Genomic DNA, 17,321 nt, shown 5'->3' on the forward strand with positions numbered 1-17,321 from the left:
CAAAATAAATTGATAGAGCATGAATTTAGAAAACTTTAGGGGAAAATCATCAAATTTGCAGTTAGTATCATAGAGAAAGACTAGTTACAAGTTTTAGTCAGAGAATAAAAAGAGAAATCAAACTTCTTTAAAAATTTAATTTCAAACAGAATTTTGAAATAGTAGATGATTCAAAATGAAAAAGTTGTCAACTATAAAGTTAGATAACTTTTCGAGATCTACAACTTTCGTATTGGTTGTTTCTCCATTTGAGGTCATTGTAAAAATTCAAATTTTAAATTTGAGAAATTCAAACATAGTTTTCCTTGATAAGTTAACTTCAAATGAAAAAGTTATCAACTACAAAGTTGTATAACTTTTCGAGATCTACAACTTTTGTATTGGTTTTTTCTCTAATTTTTTTATTTGTATATGCATTTCAATCCTACACGAGTTAAATTTCAATCCATACAAACATAATTATAATATCCATACAAATAAACCTAATGAACATAATTAACTTGCATACAAACATAATTAAAATATCCATACAAATAAACCAAATTAAACATAACCATTCAAATAAACCTAATTAAATATAACAGTACGAATAAACCTAACTAACACATGGATCCTACAAACCCGCTGCAACCCTAGCCTGTCACCACTGCCAGTAGCGTATGTCTCGGATTATGTAACCACGGTCATTGTCTATGTAACGCAAGGCCCACACTACAACACTCTCCATTGCATCACAATGCCGAGGACATGACATCCCATAGATGTAGCCTACTAATGGACTATCGATGGTCTGGTTCTGCCTAAATCTCACATAATACTGGATGCCAGCTGTCGTTCTCTGGCCCATCGCTTCCACGAAGTCCCAGGCGTACCCTAGTCGCTTAAGAGCTTGCGTGAGAATGGACTACAAGCCACATGTAGCATACATGAAATCATAGAGCAAAACCTGCAAGCGAACAAACAAAAAATATTAGGAAGCGCTCATATAATAATAAGAATAAATAAACATTACTCTCATATCATACACGATGTACCACATCCATATGGTTGAATATCGCATGCCTCTCGCTTTCTCATGGCACATCTAGACTATGCTCACGTAAAGCTTCTATCTTCAAGGATGAGAAATCAGGCATACGGTAGCCAATTCGCTCAATTGCCTACAAAGAAAGCAGCACGACATCGATCTGGGCGCCTATCTTGGTCGACGACTGTCATCCAGTCTACACGATGTCCTGGCACACCTCATTATTGTACCTAATGGGGACGTCGAAGGCGAGATTGCATGTCCATAACTCGCCTGCTTCATCATTCTCGACCTCACTTGTCATCGTCTCAAAGATGTCCAACACCCTGAGCAGCCATAGTGCTGCTTCCAGCCATTTGATCGATTTTATAGTCTGTGACATATGCAATAATTATGTTATGAATGAATATATATATGCAAAAATTATATTAGCATGCAAAACTTAAAATGTTCCATACTATTGATTGGTCTAGGTGACACAGAACAGCCCTATCTGGTGATGGCACGAATAGAAGATCGTCCGGGTGAAAACCTGGTTCCTATGGCTGGGGAAGTCCGCTGCCATTCATCGTAACTAAAAAACTGAAAAAACATCCAAATAAATATAGAACCCCCATATAAATATACCATGCAACAATATATATTAGAGAAACATATAAAAAAATAAATTATCAATATATATGTATATATGTGTATGTATATACATATATACATGCCAAGTAAACTTAAACATTTTGCACATAATTTTTTTAACGATTATTAACTCTCATCAAGACAGAATATTGCTAACAAAGATCTAGAAAACAATAAATGTTTAAGGTTATGTAGAAATGATGTATAAATAAAAATAAAATCCACCATTATTATTCCTAATCTAAAAAACCACATATTTGAATATTTCTATGCTTAGTACTAAAGCATGAAACAATCTACATTATTAGTAATGAAAGATTTGAAGATGAAGTTGCTAACCTTTAGAAGATTGAAGATGAAGCCAGAGGCCAAGAGTAAGAACTTGCTCCCCAAGCAAGAACACGGATGAACAATAAGCAAAGATGAAGACTTGACCGATATGTCTCGGGCTGGGGGACAGTGGAAGCCGGTATATATAGGTGCGGACCTTTAGTCCTGGTTGGTGGAGCCTACCGGGACTAAAGGATCAACCTATAGTCCCGGTTGGAGCCAAAACCCGAGATAAAAGGCCAGCGGGACATTTGGTCCTGGTTGGTGGTTCCAACCGGGATTGAAAGGCAAGCTTTAATTTTGGTTTAAACCACAAACTAGGAATAAAGGTCCCTGCTGCAAAAGTCTACTGCACTATCCATTGGGCAGAGGATTCTAGTTCCGGTTGGTGGTTTCAACCGGAACTAAATCTCCTATTACTCTCGGGCCAAATTCTGGCTGGGACTAAAGCCAAAAATTGAAATTCTGTTCTCTACTAGTGCATCGCTCGTGCGAGCCATCACCAACCCATACAAGTGCATCATTTAGGCCTCGTTTTGATGCGAGTTGAATACACATGCATCCAAACAAAGTCTTAGTTGGTACTATACTATATCATGGGTTCTTTTTCTTTTTTTTAAAGTAATAATATATAACAAATTGCCGGGGACCTAATACTGAGGTACCCAATGAGGTGGAACTAATAACCATCAGGCGTTGATGCTTTCAAATAGACAAGAACGCAACTGCACTTCTTGTCCATACGACCGAAGGTTGGCCGCGCCTCGCCTGGCCCCTGAGGGTTGGCTTCACCTTGCCTGACCCCCGAGGGCTAGACTCTGTCTCGCTCGATGTCTGGGGGTAGACTCCGCCTCACCCGACGGCTGAGGGCTGGCTTCACCTCGCCTGACGATCGAGGACTGGCCTTGCCTTGCCCTACCCTCGAGGGATGGGCTCCGCCTCGCCCGACCCCCAAGGGCTGGACTCCGCCTCGCCTGACGTCTAGGGCAGACTCCGTCTCACCTGAGGGCTGAGGGCTGGCTCCGCCTCGCCCGATGACCGGGGACTGACCTCGCCTCGCCCGACCCTCGAGGGTGGGGCTCCACCTCGCCCGACGACTGAGGGCTGGCTCCACCTCGCCCGACATCTGAGGGCTAGCTCTGCCTCGCCCGACGTCTGGGGGCAGGCTCCGCCTCTCCTAACGTCTAAGGGCTAGCTCCGCCTCACCCAACATCTGAGGGTTGGCTCCGCCTCGCCCAACATCTGAGGGCTAGCTTTGCCTCGCCTGATGTTCCGGGGCAGGCTCCGCCTCGCCCAACGTCTGCACCCACTCCTTCATAATGATAAGCACAGGGTAGGACATGACACTCAAGTCAACTGTAGTACCGAGGACCATACCCTGCACGCCTACGGGAAAGTACCGTCAGGATATGATGGGACGGGCGTTTTAAGCCCTTCTAGACATGACAGAGCCCAAATAGTGTCGTAGGCGCCGACTTTTGCCTTACAGTGTCATGGGCGCTGTCATCAGCCCTCGAACATGAACCCTGACATAAGCATATGACGACCACTACAATCTAGGAGGGAGCTCACATCATCTACAGTAACGGATGTATGGTCACTTCCCCGTCTGCTCCCTGTTGGGTCATGGCTCGGCACCCTAGCATGCCGCACCATCCGTCAGAGTAGGATGGGACGCGACCACTTGCTGAACAAAGCCAGAGCACGGCCCTATCAGGATCGACGAACGTGCTATCCCTAGCAGCGTCTGCCATGTCAGCAGGGCAGGCTCGAGGGAAAAGGAAGACCCGACACCTTTGAAGGACCTTCTCTACCTCTGATTTTTTCTCTTTCTCCCATCTGTAATCCTTGCTCCCCCTTAGTCTATAAAAGGGAGGGTAGGGCACCCCATTAAGGGGACGGATCGATTCCACACACAACACATCATATAACACATAGCCAAGCAACAACCGAGCTCTTAGCATCCTTTCGACCTTTCCATCAGAGACTTAGGACCCATCCCTCTCTTGATCGTTTGTACACCCTACTACGAACCTTTTTCAGTGCTAATAACACGAGCATCAGCAAACTGGACATAGGGACATTCTGCCCGAGCTAGTATAAACCGTGTGTCCTTTAGCACACTATCCGAGCCTAACACACAACAAATATAAATTTACTAGTTGGTGCTTACTCGAAACACCGACACAAATGCTCGTGTGCTGTTTATGTATATACGTATTCTTCCGTCGTGGAACAAGTGACACACCACCTACCTTATGTTAACCAATACCTGCTGGTAATTGGTCCACCATGGTTGATTTGAACCCAGAGTCAGTATACAACGCCCCATCCGGGCCATGTATGTATTTATTTGGCTTAAGGCTCGTTCGGTAAGGTTTCATCAAATTTTGGTTTCTCTTTATTAACGGGCTAGTGCAGCGACATTGTAGGAGCCAGGATGATGCTATTTTTTTCTTCACCAACTCCGGATCTTGGGTTTTTTTTCCATCCGTGCTACCATTGCAATATGGTGACGTAGTCCTGAGAATCATGCTAAACAGGTCATTGCTAATTTGCTATTGGCTAGAAGGGGGCTACCTGTAATCAAACCCTAAGATTTTCAATACATATGACCACCGCTCTAAGTGTTTGTAACTCTTTGAAGGGAGAAATTGAGTGAGAGATATCATCATAGTAAACTTGCCCTTTTAGCCTTTTAGGTCTTTCAACCTCCATTTATACTTATAAGTTATAACCCCCCACACCTTTATTTGGTAGAGATTGAAATCAAGCAGAGACAAATAGCCTAGATGGATGTTGGGAGCCCATTACTGGATGTTTAAGGTGTATTTGATGGAGATCTAGAATAACGGAGAAACATTTGAATCTGGATCCTTCTTCAAACATTTATAAGCCCAAGTAGAATCACACACCAAGACCGTTTTGGCTGTTTGTCTAAAAAAAGCAGAAAACATGATGGAATAGTCAGATATGCCCTTGAGATGTGACTCTTTTCTTGCTGAGTGATAACAAGCTGAATATGTGAAATGAAAGTACCAAGGACCTTGCCAAAAGTCTACCAAGCAAATCCCTATCTTACTGGTTTGAGTTGCAAAAGGATATCGATGATGTTTGTTTTCACTAGTGGATGCTCTTTGTAGTCAGCTCATGCTGGTAGTCGATTGCTTCATTAGGAGTGCCTTTGTGGTCACTTGCCTCTACTAGGTCATAGCGTATGGTGTCTCTACCTACACGTATGTTGTCTAGTGTTCCCGACGGCTCGGTGAAAGGTCCTAATATAGCTAGAGAGGGGTAAATAGCTTATTTAAGAAATGTACAAATCCACTAGAGCAATTGATTACTACAACAAACGGCGTAATGCAAGTTTGCTCTAGCTCTACAAGGGTTGCAAGCCGCCTATTCCAATAATTCTAGTTGCTATGATCACTAGGTACACACACAAGCTAAGTCACTATCACTAAGCTAGTATGCTCTCAAAGACTAATTAAAGGGCCACACTAACCAAACTAAACAAGCTCTCAAAGACTAACTACACTGAAGAGCTTGACAACTAGTTTGCAAGAAATGTAAAGGAGTGAGTAGAGTGATTATACCGTCGTGTCGAGGAAAAAAACCAATCACAATAAAATGACCATCAATCACCGGGAGAAATCCAAGAGACAAGTGACACACCAATTTTTTTTCTGAGGTTCACATGCTTGCCAGCACGCTAGTCCCTGTTGTGTCGACTAACACTTAGTGGTTCGGCGGCTAAGAGGCCCTGCTCGCTTGTCTTATAATCCGTACTTTTCGGCTTATCTTTTCAGCCGGAACAATATTTTTCTCTCACAACAAATCGGGCGAAACAATGTTTCAGCTTATTTTTTCACCGAAGCGAACGGGACCAATTGGACACCGTAATAACCTACCCACAAGTGAGGTAACTCAATGATACGAGCAATTTACTAGAGCTATCTTGCGGCTCTTCGCTGATGAAGGTGCAAGACCTCACAATCACCGAAGTCGGCCACGAACCATCACCAACACGTGCCGAAGTTCCTCCGCTGCTCCAAGCCGTCTAGGTGACGACAACCACTAAGAGTAACAAGAAATCCGCAGCCACAACGATCCCCAAGTGTCACTAGATGCAATCACTCAAGCAAATGCACTTGAATCACTCCCAATCTCACTATGATGATGAATCAATGATGAAGATGAGTGGGAGGTGTTTGCCTAGGCTCACAAGGATGTCAAGTATATCAAAGTGCCAAGAGTATAAACCCCAAGCCGGTGTGTCAGATCCAGCATCCGGTCGCTCCTCGGCCAATAGCGCGCCACCGCCTAAAATTGACTGGAGTCACCGGCCAGCGTCCGGACACTACAGTCTCCTCCTCTTTTTTTTCTAAGTCCACAACCACTTCGCCCTTGCTTCCAAGTTGCTAACCACAAAGTGTAGAACTTGTGTGCACGTGTGTTAGCATTTTTCAAAGCAATTTACATTGGTCAAAGTTAGCACACTAGGTTCCTAAATGCATATGCAAGAATTAAAAAAAAAATTGCTCTTTATAGTACAGCTATCGGCCCCCCCCCCCCCCCCCCCCCCCCCCCCCCCCCCCCCCCCTTAAGAAAACGAAATCAGTTATTACCATCACATCTCAGCCCTATTTGCACCCGCCTCAGCCAACTATGCTTCACTCCCCACAGCCCGACGCCCTACTGAAAAGCCCAGTTAAATGTCAGCCCGTGATTGAGTTAGACGCTAAGCCCTACAGAAGCCACCGATCGATCTCTTTGCTGTTCGTAGTCGCTGACGCTCATCCTGTCTCTCTGACTTCTTTTTGCGACTCTGCCGGCCGCCGTGACTCCCTCTCGCTCACCTTGCCAATCGCCATTGTTATCTATCCTACTCGCTCGGTTGCGTCAGCCTGCTAACACCGGCCGCTCCAGCCTCCACGCCGCCATTGGCTCGCCTGGGTCGTGCAGCGCCATGCACCAATCGGCAATCGCCATCGCCTAAACCTCGAGGATGGTTTGGTGTCGCTAAGCCTGCGGCCCTCGTTGTTTGTCTCGGCCGGCCGAGATGGAGCCAGGCTCAAGCCTCCAAGCAACACCGCAATCACAGGATGCCCGCACCACAACTGGTCAGTGGAGTGGAGGCTTGATTTCTTATTTACTTTCACAATGATCCGAAATTATCAATTAATTATTTGGTCAATTCCCAAATAAAATGGTTACATTTTATTGGTCGTGTTTTCCACTCTATGGATTAGGTCGTTTGAGTTTATATTTCAGGTTCTAATTAGACTTTTCGACTGAGATTGCAAGGGTGCTACACTACTTCTTGGATGTAAGTCCGTTGTCAGGTCATCCTGTACCCAAATTCTGACTTTCTTCCGTTCTTCCTCTTAAACTAGCAAAAGGAATAATAAATCAACGATTAAGTCAGTACAAATTTATAAGTTCTTATATCATGAATTAATTAAGGGAATGGTTTTTGGAAAGCAAAGTGCCAACGCCAAATAGTGGAGAAACAAGAGATAAATTTAATAGCAATTGTCTTATTTGACATGTGGGGAAAGAGCAGACAAGAAAGTCACAGATGAGAGTCTCACATCTTAATAGTCGCACCCAGTGGCGGAGCCGCCGCCTGGCCACCCCGGGCCGCCGGCTGGGCTCGTCGCCGACGTTTAAAAGAAAATTTTCTTTATATCAAAGTAGAACTCTGTAATTTTTGTATAATAAGAATTACCCGAGCTCCTAAAAGGTTCTGGCTCCGCTAATGGTCGCACCCCCCTCGGTTTGGCTCTAGCTCGCCACTGCCATCGATCCTAAATACACTTATACCCTCTATGATGTCTTAAATGCTAAAAAAAACCTATCTTATACCTTTGTCTTGATCTTTTTTGTTTTTGTTTTTCTCTTTCTTCTTTCTCAGATGTGAAGCACTTGATCATCTTTTGGTCATCCACCATGATCATCCTCTTGCTCCACCACTTGGCATGGGACCATCCTTTCATGTCTATATACTTAGTACAAGGATTAGTCTCTAGGTTTTATCAATTATCCAAAATCAAATTAGGGCTTTCACTCGGCTTGTATCATGGCCCATCAACAATGAGTTACAGAGAATCTGGATCTAAAATATTTCTAAAAAATCTAGATCCCTACCAAATACACCTTATTAGTTGCTTTGTCAGATGCGTCCCAAGAGCACATGACAGCTACATGTGTCTAGTATAGCATAATACAATTTGTACGGCTGGTGTGAATTCTTTGCAATAAGTGGGGAGATTCAACAATAAAAGTGAGAATCGACGTAAAACCATCATACTTCCAGCTGTGCCTAGCTATGCACGAACAAGAGAATTATTTTGCGCCTAAAAACTATGACATAATAAACCGTATTAAGCATCATTCCCACCAATTTTATTGAGAAAATAAAACGGATCAAGCCGTCAAACACATCCACAGTTTGATAAGGCTATGTTCGGAACATACAACTTTTTTTCATGAATCCTAGATTTTTTTTCTCGTGAAATCGAACCAACTTTTATAAAATAAGTTTGATTTTATTATATATATATATAATTATCGTGAGTTTCTTGTCTTTCGAGCAGGATCCGTCTAAGAGCCGAGGAGACAGCTTAACATGGGGCTGGCCTAGTGGTGGAATCCCTTAAGGCAGTGTTCGGCTGCACTTTAAGCCGGCTTATTTGGCTTATTTTTTTAACTGGAGCAATATTTTTCTTCCACGACATTTTAGCATGAATAATATTTTTTAGCATAAATAATGTTTTTTTTATCCCAGCCGAACACTGCATAAACTTTATCGAGTTGTTTGGTTCATCAATAGTAACGCAAGTGGGTACAAACTAGAGCTGTGGACATTGCGACAAGACATGCAGTTTGAACTAATATTGTTTCCATTTGCGTTATCACCAAGGAAGCAGCACGTAACTTCTTGCATCATATCATTTGGCTAGCTCTCCCCAATCCAGACAGTAACCCGATTCTTTTTGTTTTTAATAATATTCAGCAACCCGATTCTGGTAAACATGCAAAGAGACGGCGACTCGCAAAAGACGGAAGGTACGAACCGAGTCGCAAAAGTCAGGACGGGCGGCCGGCGTTGTGTCCGCGTCAACGCTGACGTCACCACACGGAATTGACCCATTCAACCACCCACACGCCATTATTCTAAGCAAAGTCTCCCGTCTCCGTCTCCTTCCTTCCTTGCTTCGTCTTGCTCCTCCAGCCAGAGGCGAGAAATTCCCCAATCCCCAGTTCCCCACGCCGCCGCCTCCCCATCTCCTCCAATCCAATCGTCTCCAATCACCAAATCCCACCCGCCGGGAGGATCCATCCACCCGCTCCACCAAATCCCAGCAGCAATCCCAGCCATGGAGTGCGAGCCGGAGGAGCTGCAGTTCCTAGGCGTCCTGGGCATCTACCGCTTCTCGGCCGAGATCCTCCGCGGCCAGCACCGCCCGCTCTTGGCGCGCATCGCGGCGGCCTTCGTGCTGCCCCTCTCGGCGCTCTTCCTCCTCCACATCGCCATCTCGCACGCGCTCTTCACCCACATCGACTCCGACGACACCGCCCTCGACGCCTCGTCCCCGGGCACCGACACGCAGCGGCGCCTGCTGTCCCGCCTCGCCTCCGACTGGCTCTCCCTGCTCCTCTTCAAGTCCGCCTACCTCCTGGCGCTCCTCCTCCTCTCGCTCCTCTCCGTCGCCGCCTCCGTCTTCTCCGTCGCCTCCGTCTACTCCGCCAAGCGCGACGCGCTCACCTTCCCGCGGGTGCTCTCCGTCGTGCCCCGCGTCTGGCGGAGGCTCGCCGCCACGTTCCTCGCCGCCTTCGCGCTCCTCTTCGCCTACCACGCCGTCGCCGTCCTCGTCTTCGTCGCGCTCCTCATCGCCGCAGACAACGGGTTCAGGCTCGCCGGGCTCGTCGCGTTCCTCGTCGCCGTCGCGTACATCGTGGGGCTCGTGTACCTCAGCGTGGTGTGGCACCTCGCGAGCGTGGTGTCCGTGCTCGAGGACTTCAAGGGCTTCGCCGCCATGCGCAAGAGCAAGGACCTCATTAAAGGGAAGCTTGTCACCGCCGGGGTCATCTTCTTCACGCTCAACCTCGTTTTCGCCGTCGTCGAGCTCGGATTCCGCGCCTGGGTCGTCAAGGGATCCGGAGTGGGCTCGAGGCTTTTGCTTGGCCTCCTCATGCTCGTCGCGCTGTGCTGTGTCGTCATGTTCGCGCTCGTCACCCAGACCGTCGTCTACCTCGTCTGCAAGAGCTACCACCATGAGAGCCTCGACAAGGCCAACATCTCCGACCACCTCGAGGTCTACCTCGGCGACTACGTCCCCCTCAAGGCCTCCGACGTGCAGATGGAGCAGTTCCAGGTCTGAATCTCATGACGGCTTCTTCCTCCTCTGCTTCTTTCTTTCTTTCTCACTGCCTGCAAGAGCAAATCCATTCCATCCTCTGCTGCTGCTGCTGCTGCTGGATTTGTTACAAATCCATCCTCTGTACTAGTATTACCATCCGCAGGCAGTCACGATTGGGAATCTGTAATTTACATACGAACAGACATGTCATGAACATACTTTAGCCGTACTTTCTAGAGAGAGAATTGGGAATTTGGGTTGGGGACAAGAATAATTGAAATTGTGGCAGGCAAAAGGAAGAATGGACATATTATGAATGAATTATTATGAAATGAGGGTAGGTTAATTTCTTTCTCAGGAACAGGGTTCCTTTCCTTATTTAGCCCGGCTGCCCGTGATACAAAGATGAATGATATACTGAATTTACAAACTTACGGGCAGCGAATGGATGATGCTTATTGATTTCTGTATATATTATCAGTTATGGAGATCTAGAACTAAAGGATGAGAATAAGCGAATTGCTTTTACTAATCAATATGCCTTATTCTGATTAATGCCTGATTGCTCTGGCGGTAGAGATATGTAATTCAGTCAGTTGTGTCTGTATCATATTTACCATTTCAACATTTTCTGTCACTGCCGTGCTAGGACTGCAATTAGCTGCCTGTTCGCTTGGCTGATAAGCTATGGATGAAAGTACCATTGGCTGATTTATTGTGAGAGAAAAATACTATTTGTTGACTGAAAAAATACGGCTTATAAGCCAAGCGAACAGGACGAGCAATGGTGTGGTTGTGCTTCTCCAAACAATCTGTGATTCAGAATGAACTGAACGGTCTGGTTGGGTACCATAAAACGGGGTACCCCGAGCGTACACCAAAAGAGTCACTTAAATCTCATCAACAACAAAGCTAGAAGGTAAGCCATGGGTTACCACCAGCCCCATCCGAGCCCACCGGCTCTTCGCCTCGCCTGAGGCCTCGCACGGGAGGTCTCGACACCCTGACAAAATCTCTGCCTCGCGCGAGGCCTCTCACGAGAGGTCTCAGCAAGGAGCCCAATTTCCGTCTCGCCCGAGGCCCCGTGTGTACAGCCTTGAATGAGACAGCTATTCTCCGTATTGCCCGAGGCTGGCTTGTCAATAACCCGTCGCTCCCGCCTCGACCAGTCTTCCCGACAGCATGTCACGTCCTATTAATGCGTCAACCACTCCCGCAATCTCAGCGGGACGACGGCTCGACACCACGGAGTGGCCGACGGGACAAGGAGTCGCATCAACACCATACCGGCTAAGACAAGGCACGGCGGGGATTACCGGCCACTGTGTTCCGGCGCTGTGCCCACGATCAGCGCCGGCGCTACGCTGTGCCCCGTAACACCCGCCCCGAAGACAACGCGGCATGGGAGGTCTGGCATGGGTCATCATTGCCTCGGAACCAGCGTACCAGACCGACCGCTCCCTTCGAACCTCGGCACCCTACATCAGGGCCTTGGCCATCTCAAGATTCACGTCTGCCAAGACCCCCACCATGGTTCGGCCTCGGCACCAACCGAGCCTCAGCCTTGCGCGTAGTCAACCCACAGCGACCCGCACACGGACCGTCGCGCCCGCTTTGAGGTAGCCCTGGAGCTCCCATGACACACAGGATCGGATGTGACCAGCACGTTGCCCCAGCGCTTCAAGGACGGACCACTTCGACGACCATGTCGCCACAGGAACAGGCTACAGAGCTCGGACACGCCGCCTCTGTTCACACGACGCCGTATAGTTAGCACACGTACTACCCTGGTCCTCCCTTCAACTATAAAAGGAAAGGATTTGGGCTGTTTCTAGAGGAGGAACACAGGCACACACAAAAACAACACCCTGTAACACGCATACTCACTCGCTATCTGAGAGCAATGTCTCAAGCAGCCCGCATCACTCCGTGCCGAGACCTGGGACTAGCTCCCTCTCTCACCCAGCTTGTAACCCCCTACTACAAGCACCTCGGTGCAAGAAATACAAGATCGATCTCTCAGACTGGATGTAGGGCACCGATCGCCTAAACCAGTATAATCCTTGTGTCTCTTTGCATCACCATCCGGGATCGGGAACACGCAGCACAAATTTACTAGTTGGTTGAGGACCCCTCGGTCCAAAACACCGACAGTTGGTGCGCCAGGTAGGGGCCTCTGCGTGTCAGTTTTGTCATCCCAACAAGTTCCAGATGGTAGACCCCGTACGATCGCTGCGTCTCGGCATGGTGATTTGGTTTGGGAGCCTAGAGTTCATGTCTCTAGGGCATGAGTACGACATGGTACTCCTCACGCCCCGAGCCCCACCAACCGACGACGAAGTCACGCACCGGTAGCCTAGGCGCAGGCGGCTCCTGGGCGGCCGCTCTCGCCGCGCTCGCCAGGCACGACGCGAGCAGGATCACCCCGACGATACGTGACTCCAGGGCGACACGCCGCTCTCCGCCGGTATCCTATGACCAGCTGTTGGCGCAAGGTCCCTGGTTGGGGACCTGTCTAGCCTAAGCCTGCACAAGGGAAAAACGCCGGTGGCACGCGGCAACGCCCCGTCATCAAGCTCCGCTCCACCGCTCCCTAAGGAGCCAACTCCGGCGGAGCAGAGCCCGACGACGGCACTATCCCCATACCCCTTTGGGTTGAGAAATGCCACCGCCTCTTATGCTTACGCTTACATTTCCGCTCACGAGGATCCCTTAGGACGCCGCCAGCGCTTCGCTCTCAACTTCGACACCACCACGTCGACTCATACCCATGTCGACTCCTTGGAAGGGGACGAGGCATGGCCCGGAACGGATTTCTCCAGACTCCACGACCCTGAAGCCATGCGCCGCTTCTTGGCCGCAAGCGACTACTGCTTCGGCTACTCCGACTCCGACGACGAGGACATCTACGACCCCACTCACGAGTGTTTCCACGTCGGGCTCAGGATGCCAAGGGCGGACGAGGAGGACGCGGGCGTAGGCAACCGGTCCCCGCCTCGCCAGGGGGTGGACGCCTCCACACCTCCGTGCATTGTCCCACCGGCAGCGCAGAGCAGGAACCTTGCCCCCGCGCTACCTCAACGCCTAGACCTTGAACAGCTCCGTGAGCTCCAGGCCAAGGTCGAACAAGACCGACTCCTCCTACAGTAGCTTTGAGACTCTCTCAAATAGGAGCAGCGAGGTCGCGGTGATGGCGGAGGAGCCCTACGGAGGGCCCATGATGTGCACCACTGCATCCACGGCGATGAGGGGAGTGAGCAACCCCTAGTCTTCAATCGTGCTAGCCAGAACATCGCGGAAGTGGCAATGCTGGTCCGCGCGATGCCCGAGCCTTCTACCACAGAGGGGCGACGGGTCCGCGGTGAGCTTCGAGATCTCCTAGAGACCGCCGCGGTGCAGCAGGCCGAGAGTTCCGCCTCTCGACGGCACAGGGGCGCCTCGGACCTACCCACGGCACTGCCTCAGTAGGATAAGGAAGCCTCGGTTAGTCCCGAGCCCACTCGAGCACCGATGGCCCACAGGGTCCCCTTACTGCTTGACCGCCTCGGCAACCGACGCGAGGTGTAGGGAGACCATGAGGTGGTCAGCAGGCGACGACGCCACGATAATGAGGGGCTCGCCCGGGGCTACCACCCACACTGAGGTGGCTGTTATGACAGTGTGGAGGACCGCAGTCCATCTCCCGAACCGCCAGGCCCTCGAGTCTTCAGCAGAGCCATCCGCGCTGCTCATTTCCCGGCCTGGTTTCGGCAACTAGCCAATCTCGCGAAGTATAGCGGCGAGACCAGTCCTGAACTCTGGCTTGCCGATTACTGCCTGGCCTATCAGCTAGGTGGCGCAGACGATGACCTGCTCATCATCTGCAACCTCCCCTTGCTCTTATCAGACTCGGCGTGAGCCTGGCTCGAGCACCTTTCTCCCTCACAAATCCACGACTGGCGTGACTTGGTTAGGATCTTTGTTGGGAACTTCCAGGGCACATACGTGCGCCCTGGGAACTCTTGGGATCTTAAGAGCTGTCGCCAGAAACTAGACGAGTCTCTCCGAGACTTCATTCGGCGCTTCTCCAAACAGTGCACCGAGTTGCCCAGCGTCGGCGACTCAGAAATCGTCCAGGCTTTCCTCTCCGGCACCACCTACCGAGACTTGGTCCGAGAGTTAGGACGAAACGTGTCGCGCTCAGCTGCCGCGCTCCTCGACATCGCCACCAACTTTGCCTCGGGCGAAGAGGCTGTTGGAGCTATCTTCCCCGACAGCGACGCCAAGGGGAAGCGGAGGGACGAGGCCCCCGAGGCCTCAGCCTCCTACCTCCCCAAGAGAAAGAAAAAGGGCCGCCTAGGGAAGCAGGAGGTCCTGGAGGCCGATCTGGTTGCGGCCGTAGAACGCAAGAATCCCTGAGGCCTCAAGGGCCCTAGGCCCTTCGACGACATGCTTAGGAAACCTTGCCTGTACCATCAGGGCCCGGTAAAGCATGCCCTCGAGGATTGCTCCATGCTCCGGCGTTACTACGCCAAGCTTGGGTCCCTCGACGACAACACCAAGCCGAAAGGGGCTAGCAACCGGGACGATGGGTTCCCCGAGGTTCACAACGCCTTCATGATCTTTGGCAGACCCTCGATGTGCCTCACAGCGCACTAGCAGAAGAGGGAGCGCCGAGAGGTCTTCTCAGTCAAGGTGGCCACTCCCCGATACCTTGACTGGTCTCAGGAAGTGATCACCTTTGATCGAGATGACCACCCCGACCATGTCCCGAATCCTAGGCAGTACCCGCTTGTTGTCGACCCGATCGTCGGCAACACCCGACTCACCAAGGTATTGATGGATGGAGGAAGCGACCTCTACATCCTCTACGCCAGCACCCTGGAGCTTCTAGAGATCGACCGTTCACGGCTCCAGGGTGACGCTGCGCCCTTCCATGGCATCGTGCCGGGGAAACGCACGCGACCCCTCGGGCGCATCGACCTTCCTGTCTGCTTCGGCACCCCGTCCAACTACCACAAAGAGGTACTTACCTTCGAGGTGGTCGGATTCAGGGGAACCTACCACGCCATCCTGGGGCGGCCATGCTATGCCAAGTCCATGGCGGTCCCCAACTACACCTACCTCAAGCTCAAGATGCCAGGTCCCAACAGCGTCATCACGATCGAGTCCACGTACGAGCATGCATACGACTGCGACGTCGAGTGCATCGAATACGCCGAGGCTCTCGTGGAAGCCGAGACCCTCATCGTCGACCTCGACCGACTCGGCAGCCAGCTGCCCGAGCCCAAGCGTCGAGCCGGGACGTTCGAGCCTACGGAGGCCATCAAGCTCGTCCCAGTCGACCCCGCCTGCCCCGACGACCGGGCGCTAAGGATAAGCACCACCCTCGACATCAAATAGGAGGCCGTACTCATCGACTTTCTCCGCGCAAACATCGACATGTTCGCGTGGAGTCCCTCGGATATGCCGGGCATACCAAGGGAGGTCGCCGAGCATGCCTTAGACATTCGGGCTAGCTCCAGACCGGTGAAGCAGCGCCTGCGCCGATTCGACGAGGAAAAGCGCAGGACTATTGGCGAGGAGGTGCAGAAACTTTTGGCGACCGGGTTCATCAGGGAAGTATCCCATCCAGAGTGGTTAGCTACCCCTGTGTTGGTCAAAAAGAAAAATGGGAAATGGAGGATGTGTGTAGACTACACCGGTTTGAATAAAGCCTGTCCGAAAGTCCCATTCCCATTACCTCGAATCGATCAAATCATTGACTCCACTGCAGGATGCGAGACTTTGTCTTTCCTTGATACATATTCTGGTTACCATCAGATCAAGATGAAAGAGTCTGACCAGCTCGCAACTTCTTTCATCACCCCATTCGGCATGTACTGCTACGTGACTATGCCTTTCGGCCTCAGAAACGCAGGGGCCACTTACCAGCGGTGCATGACCTAGGTCTTTGGCGACCACATCGGGCGAACCATCGAGGCCTATGTGGATGACATCGTGGTCAAGTCCAAAAAGGCCGAGGATCTCATCGACGACTTGAAGATAGCCTTCAAATGCCTTAGAGAGAAGGGCATCAAGCTCAATCCTGAGAAGTGTGTGTTCGGGGTCCCCCGAGGCATGCTCTTGGGATTCATAGTCTCAGAACGCGGCATTGAAGCCAACCCGAAGAAGGTCTCGGCCGTAACCAGCATGGGACCAATTAGAGAACTCAAGGGAGTACAGAGGGTCATGGGATGCCTTGCGGCCCTGAGCCGCTTCATCTCGCGCCTCGGCGAAAAAGGCTTGCCTCTGTACCGCCTCTTGAGAAAATCCAAACGCTTTTCTTGGACCCCCAAGGCCAAAGAAGCCCTCGCCAAGTTCAAAGCGCTGCTCACCGATCCTCCTATCCTGGTACCATCGGCCAGGGGCGAGGCCCTCTTACTGTACGTCGCCGCAACAACCCAAGTGGTCAGTGCGGCCATAGTAGTAGAGAGGCAGGAAGAGGGGCATGCTCTACCCATTCAATGACCTGTCTACTTCATTAGCGAAGTGCTCTCTGAGACCAAAGCACGCTACCCCCACATCCAAAAGCTTATCTACGCCGTAGTCTTGGCTCGACGCAAGCTGCGCCACTACTTCGAGTCCCACCCGGTAACGGTAATATCATCTTTCCCCCTGGGAGAGATAATCCATAACCGGGAGGCCTCGGGTAGGATAGCCAAATGGGTCATCGAACTCATGGGGGAAGCCCTGACCTTTGTACCTCGGAAGGCAATCAAGTCTCAGGTCTTGGCCGATTTTGTGGCTGAGTGGACCGACACCCAACTGCCACCTGCTCAAATTCGAATGGAGTGCTGGACCATGTACTTCAACGGGTCCCTGATGAAGTCCGGGGCAGGCGCGGGTCTGCTCTTCGTCTCGCCCCTCGGAATACACATGCGCTACATGGTTCGGCTCCACTTCGCTGCCTCCAACAACGCGGCCGAATATGAAGCCCTTGTCAA

The 17,321-nt window shown here is 50.4% G+C and overlaps 1 protein-coding gene across 1 annotated transcript; it reads left to right on the plus strand.

The window, feature by feature from the left end:
• The first annotated feature begins 9,187 nt into the window (after positions 1–9,187).
• Positions 9,188–10,911, plus strand: LOC136472597 (uncharacterized). The gene has a single exon (XM_066470297.1). The coding sequence runs from the start codon at positions 9,373–9,375 to the stop codon at positions 10,375–10,377; it is 1,005 nt and encodes a 334-aa protein (XP_066326394.1). The 5' UTR covers positions 9,188–9,372; the 3' UTR covers positions 10,378–10,911.
• Positions 10,912–17,321: the final 6,410 nt, after the last annotated feature.

This window comes from Miscanthus floridulus, chromosome 8 (assembly GCF_019320115.1).
Source record: "Miscanthus floridulus cultivar M001 chromosome 8, ASM1932011v1, whole genome shotgun sequence".
Classification (NCBI taxonomy): Eukaryota; Viridiplantae; Streptophyta; class Magnoliopsida; order Poales; family Poaceae; genus Miscanthus; species Miscanthus floridulus.